The sequence below is a fragment of the Leptopilina boulardi genome, unplaced genomic scaffold, assembly GCF_019393585.1.
Source record: "Leptopilina boulardi isolate dan_hultmark-lab unplaced genomic scaffold, ZJU_Lbou_2.1 LbouV2_330, whole genome shotgun sequence".
Classification (NCBI taxonomy): Eukaryota; Metazoa; Arthropoda; class Insecta; order Hymenoptera; family Figitidae; genus Leptopilina; species Leptopilina boulardi.
Window position 1 is genome coordinate 4130177 of NW_026137897.1, and position 10951 is coordinate 4141127.

Genomic DNA, 10951 nt, shown 5'->3' on the forward strand with positions numbered 1-10951 from the left:
TCACATTTAACAAAAAAATCTCATCACCAGGAAAGAAGAAGCCATAATTTTTGATTTTCATTTTTTTTCAATATATATATATATATATATATATATATATATATATATATATATGTGACGCGTCGCCAAGAAAGGGACCTAAGCGTCCAAGAATTGTAGGTTAAGTTTGTGTCAGTTTCATATTGATTAAATCTTTTATTTTTAATTGTGTAACAGTAAAAGCAGTTTTTAATAAATATTTTCGATATAATGAAGAGATAAGCATTAATGGTTAATATTGAAAATTGATCCAATTTGTATATTTTCTTTTCAAATATGGCAAACATAACCTGAAACTCCTGGACGCTTAGGTCCCTTTCTTGGCGACGCGTCACATATATATTTATATATGATTCGCTCCATTAACTTCAAGGTATTGAATATCTTCTGACGAGCCACCATTTTGAAGAGTGACGTCGCGCTACGTCACAAATTGAACTGTCTTATTGGAATTTTTAGCGCACTTTTGATATATAACGGAAAATTCAACTCACAGAATTTTTATTTCTTTGAATTTTTATTTGCTCGAATTTTCATTTAACAACATAGGCATTTTAAAGAATTTTTATTGGGTAGAATTTCATTGAGTAGAATTTTGATTCAGATGAATTTTCATTTGTTTCAATTATTATTTGATATAATTTCCATATAATCGATTTTTCATACTACAGAATTTTTACTTAACCGAAAAATCATTTAATAGAATTTCTAATTGATAGAATTTTCATTTGTCCGAATTTTCAAATGTCCGAACAAACAATCGACAGAAAGATTTCAGCGCGATTTTTAAAATCAACCAATTAAAATAAATCAATTTTCTATCCGATTGTGATGTTACTGCATTAAATAATTCGTAACTGAAAACTCTTTCCCCTTCATCTCTTGCATTTGGTTCATGATCATGATCTGTTGTTAATGAGAATTCACCAAAGCGATCGATTTTCGCACGTCCAGGACAGTGAAAATTTCGGGATTGCTTGCATTGTAGGTATCTATTGTGATTGGTTGATTTTAAAAATCGCGCTGAAATCTTTCTGTCGATTGTTGTCAGCAATTATTCTTTCAGCAAACTGAATATCTATAAAAATTGCTGATGTTGATCCTGTAATATCTCTCGTTGCTGTTACAGAAAATTTCCCATCATTAAATTGTTTCCACTGCTGATTTTCGGGCGAATTTATTATTTCTACAAAATTCTGAACAGATTTCGGAATTGGAGGCAAGGAAGGCAAAGTTCGTAGTTTCCATTTGTATAAATTGCTTTTCATCGAATTAAATGTAACATTCACAGCTGTTTGAGGATTTCTCAAAAAAAAGGAGTAATTAATATTGATCAAGTTTAACAGTAGTTAATCGGGGCGCATGATTATGTTCTAAAAATCATTTGTTCGAAATAGTATTTTGCATAATTTTCTATATTACAGAATTTTTATATAACCGAAAATTCACTTCACAGCATTTTTATTTTTTCTAATATTTATTTGTCAGAATTTTTTTTGCTCGAATTTTCATTTAACATAATAAAATTGTGATTGGTTGATTTTAAAAATCGCTCCGAAATCTTTCTGTCGATTGTTTGATTCTTTAAAATGTCTATTATGTTAAATGAAAATTCTGACAAATAAAAATTCTGTGAATTGAATTTTCGGTTATATAAAAATTCTGTAATATAGAAAATCGCTTTGATGAAAATTATGCAAAATACTATTTCGAACAAATAAAAATTCGGCACCAAAACTAATTAGGACAAATAAAATTCGATAAAATGTAAATTATGACTAATGACTTTTAGAACATAATCATGCGTCCCATCTCGAGCGGTTTTCTCATATTGTGTTCAAATTTATTTTGTCGGGTAAAAAAAGTTAAAAAAATTAATGAAGATTTAGTTTAATGAAAATTCTGGCATATAAAAATTCGACTCATACGAAATTCTATTTAATAAGAATTCTAATAAATAAATATTTTTGTAAACAAGATTTTTTTGGAGTAAAAATTGTGTTTAAAACTATGAATTGTTATTATTATAATAATGAAATTATAAAACTTCTTGAAAAAATATGTACCAAGTTTGTTTAGTAAACAAGAAATATTACCTTAAACGTGAAGAATCATAAATTTGTTTAGGAGTTAAATTTTCTGTCATGGCACGTTTACATAACTCCTGCTTAAATTTACGCTCTTCAATTTCACCCTCATTTTTTTCGTGCGTATGTTCTTTTTTTAAATTAAAAGTGCCATTCTTCTCTATTCCACGAGCAGGGCAAGTACCTGCCTTGTAATGAATACATTCATAATGTGAGTTGAATTTTCCGTTATATAAAAATTCTTTAATATAGAAAATCGCTTTGATGTAAATTATGCCAAATGCTATTTCGAACAAATAAAAATTCGGCTTAAAACTAATTAGGACAAATAAAATTCGATAAAATGTAAATTATGACTAATGATAAGAAACACGTGGGACATAAATTAAATAAAATAATTACAATTTGTTAAAATAATTAAAATGAATTTTTAATAATAATTTAATTTTTTTTTGTACTTACATTTTTTGAAGCGATTTAAATATGTTTTATAAAAATAAATTGTTTAAATTTAACAAATTCTCTGATCTCTCTTTATTCACGTGTTTGCACCTGACCGTTGTTACAGATAATAGAAAGATTTAAAGGAAATTGAGAGGGATATTAATTATCTGTTCATAAAAAATTTCTTTCTAGAAAGAAGAACACTGAATGACAAAAGTTAAGGGGGGTTGATATACCCTTTGGATTGTGTCAAACTGAATTTGATTGATCTTCGTGTATGTTTTGAAATGGATTTAAAGACGAAGAAAAATCACTGATCAAGTTTCAATTTCTTTTATTAATAAATATATATATAAAATGAAAATCAATAAATTAGTAAAACCCTGAATAAAATAATATTATTGTTCTATACAAAAATAATTATTAAAAGGAATAATTTTATTAAATTTCAATTAATTAATTTTAAAACAATTATTTAATATTAATTAAAATTCTATTTTTTGTTTAGCAATTATTAAAAAGCGAATAAATTATTCAGATTAAATCGTTTTATTAAACTTTTTTTACAGAAAAAAAATTGATTCAAAAATAAAATTGTTAAAATTCGCAATTTATTATGTGATGATAAAAAAAATACAATTTTTCACATATTCACAATCAGATTCAAACAATATGGCGAAATTTTTATTTTATACTCAAGTTATTCCATTTTTCTTCGTATTTGTTATGTAAAAATATTTATTATGAGAATAATAATCGAATTTTGGTTCTCGTCTGTTTACATTATTTTGATCCAGTCGATCATATAAATGATCTGCCATAATTTTTAAAAAAACACAAAACTTGCAAACGAAAAATGCAACAAGAAAAAGATTTTTCACATTTAACAAAAAAATCTCATCACCAGGAAAGAAGAAGCCATAATTTTGGATTTTCATTTTTTTTCAATATATATATATATATATATATGTGACGCGTCGCCAAGAAAGGGACCTAAGTGTCCAAGAATTGTAGGTTAAGTTTGTGTCAGTTTCATATTGATTAAATCTTTTATTTTTAATTGTGTAACAGTAAAAGCAGTTTTTAATAAATATTTTCGATATAATGAAGAGATAAGCATTAATGGTTAATATTGAAAATTGATCCAATTTGTATATTTTCTTTTCAAATATGGCAAACATAACCTGAAACTCCTGGACGCTTAGGTCCCTTTCTTGGCGACGCGTCACACACACACACACACACACATATATATATATATATATATATATATATATATATATATATATAAGAATCTTGAAAATACCTAAAAAAAAACCCAACATTAAATTGTTTCCACTGTTGATATTTGGATGAATTTAATATGTCTAAAAAGGACTAAATAGACTGCCGTACTGAAAGAAAAGTAGGGAAAATTGAGCATCTCGCTGCAAGATATTAATTGAATGCTGCCAATGTCGGAAGCGATTGTTTGTGAGGATATGTCAATAAGAAAAACATGAATTTGCGTTAATATGTGAAAAAATCTCTGTCAACTATTATTGCCGATGTTACTACATCATTTTCCTGTACTGGGATAAAAGATAAGGAGTTTTCTAAATATTGCTTCTTGTGACTCCATTTATCACTATTAGCAATATCGACGTATTCACGTAAATTGTCAACATTTGAGCTGTCGGATCAAAGAAGAGCACATAAATTTTTTCCGCAAAAAATTGTTTTTTTTTAAAAGAAAATTTTCATTGTTTTTTGTTTTCAACCCGCGAAAGCTCCGACAATTTTACGAATTTTTTAATGAAACAAAAACAAAAATATGTGTTATTATATTCTACGAGTGACTAAAAAAGAAAAAAATTATTTTGATTAAAAATAAAAAATTTATTAATTTTTTATTCAGAAAATTGCATTTCACGAATTTTGCAAATGTCTCAATAAAAAATTAATAACTTCTTTTTTATTAATTAAAACAACTTTTTTCTTTTTCAGTCACTCGTAGAATATAATAACACGTATTTTTATTTTTGTTTCATTAAAAAATTCGTAAAATTGTCTGAGCTGTCGCGAGTTAAAGTCAAAAAAACAATGAAAATTTCCTTTTTAAAAAAAAAATAAAATTTTGAAGTTGAATTTTTAGTGTCCAGAGGACTCCGTTTTCATGCGAAAAAAATGTATGTGCCCTTTTTTGATCCGGCAGCACAATTTATATTTATATGATTAAAAATTGTAATATTTTGATGTTATACAATTTCTTCAAGTTCTTCTCTTCGACAAAAAAAATTTAATAAATTCAATCCTTTTTTTAACTACATTGTAACTCATTAATTGTAAAAATTCTAAAATGGTGAATTTTTCATCAGCTAAGTCAGTAAAATAGCTTTTCAATTCTTTTAATTTCGTTTTTGTATAAATTTTTTGTGATTGGACGCCTTTTTCTATTTGGCCGCCTACAATATGTTTGTGGATTATATAAATCCCGGATTGCAGTGCAATTATCAATTCTAACGTTTAGAAACAAGAAGAATTAAATTTTTTTTTAAATATAATGTTTATATTATTTCAATCTAAAAAATTAACGAAATTAGTGAAATTTAAAAAGAAAGAACAATCAAATGGATATCTTTTCAATATCACGCGAATATTTCATGCTACTTGGGTTTTTATGAAAATAAATTAACTTTAGGAATTTCAAAAAAATTATTACAAATTCGAAAATCAAAAGTTGCTTTTAGCAGAACACTGCTAAAAAAAAAGTAGCCAAATGTTGAAGAAGTAGGAAATAGTGATACAGTCCACTCAAATTATTTGAAATACAAGACTTATCATGTTTTAACTTAGGGCCTCAATTTCTTTGCTGAAACCCTTCATTTTAGGATAAAAATAAACTACCTAAATTTGGTTCTATTTCTATTTGGAAAATTGAATCTATTAATTTTTTAGTTAAATTTAAATGATAAAATTTTAAAAATGAAAAAAATCCATTCAGCATTTTACGACAAAAATTATGGAGAAAAAATTTTGCATAACTCTTAAGCTGATTAAGATTCACGCTAATAGTTATATTTAAAAAGTATACATTTTTGAAACAAATTGGTAAATAGATCCGGTTTTTTTAATTAATAAATAAACAATTTAAAAGCATTTGGTCAAAATCGCGGACTGTTACGTTACATTTCCAAGCACTTTTTAACGTCAATTTCTACAAAAGTGCATGGAATTGGCATATTTTAATATTTATTATTCATGCATCTAAAACTTGACATCCGTAGTAACATTTTCTATTAATATAAATTTTTCTGTACACCTTGTTATTTAAGAGTTATAAACGCCTCAAATGGACTGTTACGTTACATAATTTTTGAAGTAAAAATGTAACGTAACAGTCTATTTGAGGCGTTCATAACTCTTAAATAACAAGGTGTACAGAAAAATTTATATTAATAGAAAATGTTACTACGGATGTCAAGTTTTAGATGCATGAATAATAAATATTAAAATATATTAATTCCATGCACTTTTGGGGAAATTGACGTTAAAAAGTGCTTGGAAATGTAACGTAACAGTCCGCGATTTTGATTTGCTTTTTTCTTTTCATATAAAAAAATTATATAGTCAAAATAAATATATAAAAATACTCACAATTCACCAATCCGCTCATGAATATCGTCATTTCTGTCCGATTGTGATGTTACTGCATTAAATAATTCGTGACGGAAAACTCTTTCCCCTTCATCTCTTGCATTTGGTTCATGATCATGATCTTTTGTTAATGAGAATTCACCAAAGCGATCGATTTTCGCACGTCCAGGACAGTGAAAATTTCGGGATTGCTTGCAATGTAGGTATCTATAATAGTGAAATAAATAAAATAACCGATCTGACATGTAACGGAATTTTCACTTACCTGACTTTTTTTGGCACGAGTTTCAAAATTGATCAATTGTAATTTTAATGATAATTTTTGATTGGACAATTTTGAAATTCAGGCCGAAAAATGTCGGTTAGTTGGTGAATATTCATGCGTCCATAAAAATTTTATCACAATTATTGATAAGTTAAAAAAAATTTGAAGCCTTACGTACAAAAAATGTTTTGAACGTTTAAATAAAGAAAGTATTTTTTTTAACTATGCTTTAAGTTTGAATTTTTTTATAAAATTATATATTAAATATTAATCAAAATTTTTTTAATTTTATTCATTAATTTTCATAACAGTATAGTAATTTTTAAAAACATTTATAAAAAACAAATTTTATTTATTTGAACGTTCAACACTATAGAAGCATTCCTGGAATTAAAAGGTATTTTTAGGAAAGAATTTGATGATTTGGAGTTTTTAACTTGTTTGGAATGGTACTGGTACTGGTATCAGGTTTAATAGGATAATATTAATTTGGTAATAAGGGAAAAAATTGTATAATGTTAATATTATAAAATCAATTAAAATTGTCGTTACCCGAATAAAAAATTGTGATGAGATTGATGCCTGAATTGGTAGTTGAAATTTGTAATTTTTTTTTTTATAAACAGATGTATTTATATTCTATATAAGTAATCTCTAAACGATAATATCTCCAAGTTATGTCACAGAATCCCATTATATCCCATTGGTCGTCATCTTCGTCTTACAAGCACAATTATCATACACGGTTAGTCCGTGTATGCATATGCAAACACATGAATTGTGCGACATTTTTCTTTGTCTTGTAATCGTGAAGTCGTGAAGATCGCATAAAATTTTTTTTTTTCTTTTAACTAATACATTGATAAATAATAATTGACATTTAATACTTTTTTTTAAATTTTTTAAAAAATCAAGTGGTGAGAAAAATAAAAATAAATTAAGGGTAACACTCCGTCAGAAATATCACGATTTGCTAGGCGTTTTTGGATTCGTCTGTAATTTTGTGAAATTGTAGTATTGAATATAAGAAATGAAAGTCCCGAATGATTTTAAAAAATTTTCAAAATTGTAAAAGTTACGCCATATTAAATTTTTTGACAATTATTTTTTAAACATAAATATTTCTGAAACAATTAATCGAATCTCGATACAATTTTAATATGTTATTGTTTAAAATATACATTTTCGAAGTGTTACATAGTTGAAAAATTGTTTTTGAATTTTAACCCAAAAAAAGTTTAATAATTTTTTTGAATCGTTTTTACTCGAACGGGACCGATTTTTGAGTTTCTTTTAATAAGAAGTAAAATATTCTTCATTATTTCACCTTTATTTTAAAACCAAGAACACTATGGAGAGTTACAATGGAGAGTAACAAAATGACAGTAAAATATAAATTCTGTCAAATACAAATTCGATAGCTTTAAAAATTTAGTTATGTAAAAATTCATTTAAAAATAAATTATGTCAAATTTTAATGTGAAAATTTAAAATTCAAATAATTTAATTTATAAAACTTAACTATTATTATTATTAAATTATTGTTGAAAATTTCTTAATGTTTTATCGTGAGAGACCTTTAATTAAAAATACTTAAATTTGGACGTTTATTTTTAAATAGTTATTACAACTTAATAAACTGATTCAAGAAATAATTAAAAATCTAAAAAAAAAGAAAATTTAAGGAATTTTAAAAGTTAATTTGAAAAAAATAAGTAAAATTAAAACTGCATCGTTTTCTCTATAAAAGAAAAAAAGTAAGAAATTATATTTTTATGTCTAAATATATTTCAACCTAGTTCATTTATGAACATAATATTTAATTTGCTAGTCAATGAATTTATTAACTTATATATAGGTACATAATAAGTTAATTACTAAATTTAATAATTTTAGTAGATTCGAAAAATTTTAAAATAAATTGTGAAATTTATCAATACCAATTACTTACTGAATTAATTAATTTCAAAAAAATACTATAGTTATTTTATTAAATTTTAATTTATCGAAATATTTAATTTCACTTAATTTTTTTTTACAAGTTTTATTAGACATAAATTCTGTTAACTTAAAATTCAAAGCATTACAATAATTCTGTTAAATAGAATTTCTTTAAAATCTTATCTAAATAAAATGTTAATTCTTTGATAAGATAATTTTGCTTAATTTAAAATCTAATTTATTAAACTTGACTACTATTATTAAATTATTGTTGAGATTTTCTGATATTGTCTTGTCGTTAAGACTTGTTAAATTAATAATTCGTAAATTTAGAAGATTATTAAAAAAAAAAGTTTTTAAAAGTTAAAAACTGATTCAAGAAATATTTTAAAATTTCAAAAAAAAATTACGGAATTTTAGAGATTAATTTGAAATTAAGAAATACTAAACTAGTAAAAAAAATAGAAAAAAATATATGATCATTATTTTTTTTAGGTATTTTAGGAAATTTTAATTTATCGGAATATTTAATTTTACTTTTTTTTTTGCAATATTATTTAACAAAAATTTATCTAAATTGCAATTATATTAATTTGAAATACGAAGCATTCAGCAAAATCAGCCTTACAAAAATAATGTTAAATAGAAATTTTTTAAAATCTGCTTTCAGTAAAATGTTAATTTTTTGATAAAAAAAATTTAGCTTAATTTCAAATTCAATTTATACAATTTGATTATTATTATTAAATTATTGTTGAAAATTTCTGATTATGCCTTGTCGTTAGACATTTAGAATTAAAAATACTTGAATTTAGAATTTTTTTAAAATATTTTTTTGAATCTATTTAAGAAAGAAATAAAAATCTAAAAAAAATTTTAGAGGTTAATTTGAAAAAAATATATACATAAATTTTAATATGCATTTTTTTCCCTTTAAAAGAAAAAGAATTAGAAATTATAATTTTATGTCTAAATTAATTACATTATTGATCAATCAAAAATAAATCATTATTATTATTAAATTAAATATAATATTAAAATATTCAAGAAGCAATATTTTTAAATTTGAAGATATTCTATACACTTTTTGTGTTCACATAAAAAGAAGGTAATATAAATGAAATTTTTTTCAAGGTTATAAGAAACACGTGGGACATAAATTACATAAAATAATTACAATTTGTTAAAATAATTAAAATGAATTTGTAATAATAATTCAATTTTTTTTGTACTTACATTTTTTGAAGCGATTTAAATATTTTTTATAAAAATAAATTGTTTAAATTTAACAAATTTTCTGATCTCTCTTTACTCACGTGTTTGCACCTGACCGTTGTTACAGATAATAGAAAGATTTAAAGGAAATTGAGAGGGATATTAATTATCTGTTCATAAACAATTTCTTTCTAGAAAGAAGAACACTGAATGACAAAAGTTAAGGGGGTTGATATACCCTTTGGATTGTGTCAAACTGAATTTGATTGTTCTCCGTGTATGTTTTCAAATGGATTTAAAGACGGAGAAAAATTACTGATTAAGTTTCAATTTCTTTTATTAATAAATCAATATATATATATATATATATATATATATATATATATATTGATTTATTAATAAATTAGTCAAATCCTGAATAAAATAATATTATAGTTCTATACAAAAATAATTATTAAAAGGAATAATTTTATTTAATGTCAATTAATTAATTTTAAAACAATTATTTAATATTAATTAATATTCTATTTTTTGTTTAGCAATTATTAATAAGCAAATAAATTATTCAGATACAATGGTTTTATTAAACTTTTTTTACAGAAAAAAAAATTGATTCAAAAATAAAATTGTTAAAATTCGCAATTTATTATGTGATAATAAAAAAAATTCAATTTTTCACATATTGAGATGGAAACAATATGGCGAAATTTATATTTTATACTCACGTTATTCCATTTTTCTTCGTATTTGTTATGTAAAAATATTCATTATGAGAATAATAATCGAATAAAGGTCCTCGTCTGTTTACATTATTTTGATCTAGTCGCCCATATAAATGATCTGCCATAATTTTTAAAAAACACAAAAACTTGCAAACGAAAAATACACCAAGAAAAAGATTTTTCACATTTAACAAAAAAATCTCATCACCAGGAAAGAAGAAGCCATAATTTTTGATTTTCATTTTTTTTTCAATATATATATATATATATATATATTGCATAAAACAAAATAGAACTGCACTATATATATATATAGGTATATATGAGTATACGCATGTATATCAGAGCCTTGCTCAACAAATATATATGTGTCAAGGTAGGTCGTTCACACGTTTGCTTTCACTTGTTAATCTTACCTGACGTCACACCTAAGGGCCAACGCACAATGACTTCCGAACGATATTCATGGGGAGATTCATGCGTGTGAGAAAGTATGCAGTGTCCTTCTTTTTCCGTCCGAAAAAAAAGACACTGCATACTTCCCAAGTATAAGGCAATTCAATTTGTGACGTTGCGTGACGTCACAAATTGAATTGATTTAT

At 24.3% G+C, this 10951-nt stretch overlaps 1 protein-coding gene across 3 annotated transcripts in view; it reads right to left on the bottom strand.

Moving 5' to 3' along the window:
* Window positions 1-10742, bottom strand: part of LOC127285190 (uncharacterized) — a 44755-nt gene extending 34013 nt beyond the window's left edge. Inside the window, exons 1-3 of one of the 3 annotated variants that reach the window (XR_007843571.1) lie at window positions 10353-10742; window positions 7024-7464; window positions 6207-6413 (exon numbers count right to left, since the gene is read on the bottom strand). Coding sequence is in view for 1 of the 3 variants with exons in the window: in XM_051311060.1 (XP_051167017.1) it covers window positions 6207-6413; window positions 7024-7053; window positions 10353-10630 (515 nt within the window). In the remaining 2 variants the exon portion in view is untranslated. Of the gene's footprint in view, window positions 1-6206; window positions 6414-7023; window positions 8059-10352 lie in introns of those variants that run through there. The other 2 variants (XM_051311060.1, XR_007843570.1) reach the window with 2 other exon arrangements.
* Window positions 10743-10951: the final 209 nt, after the last annotated feature.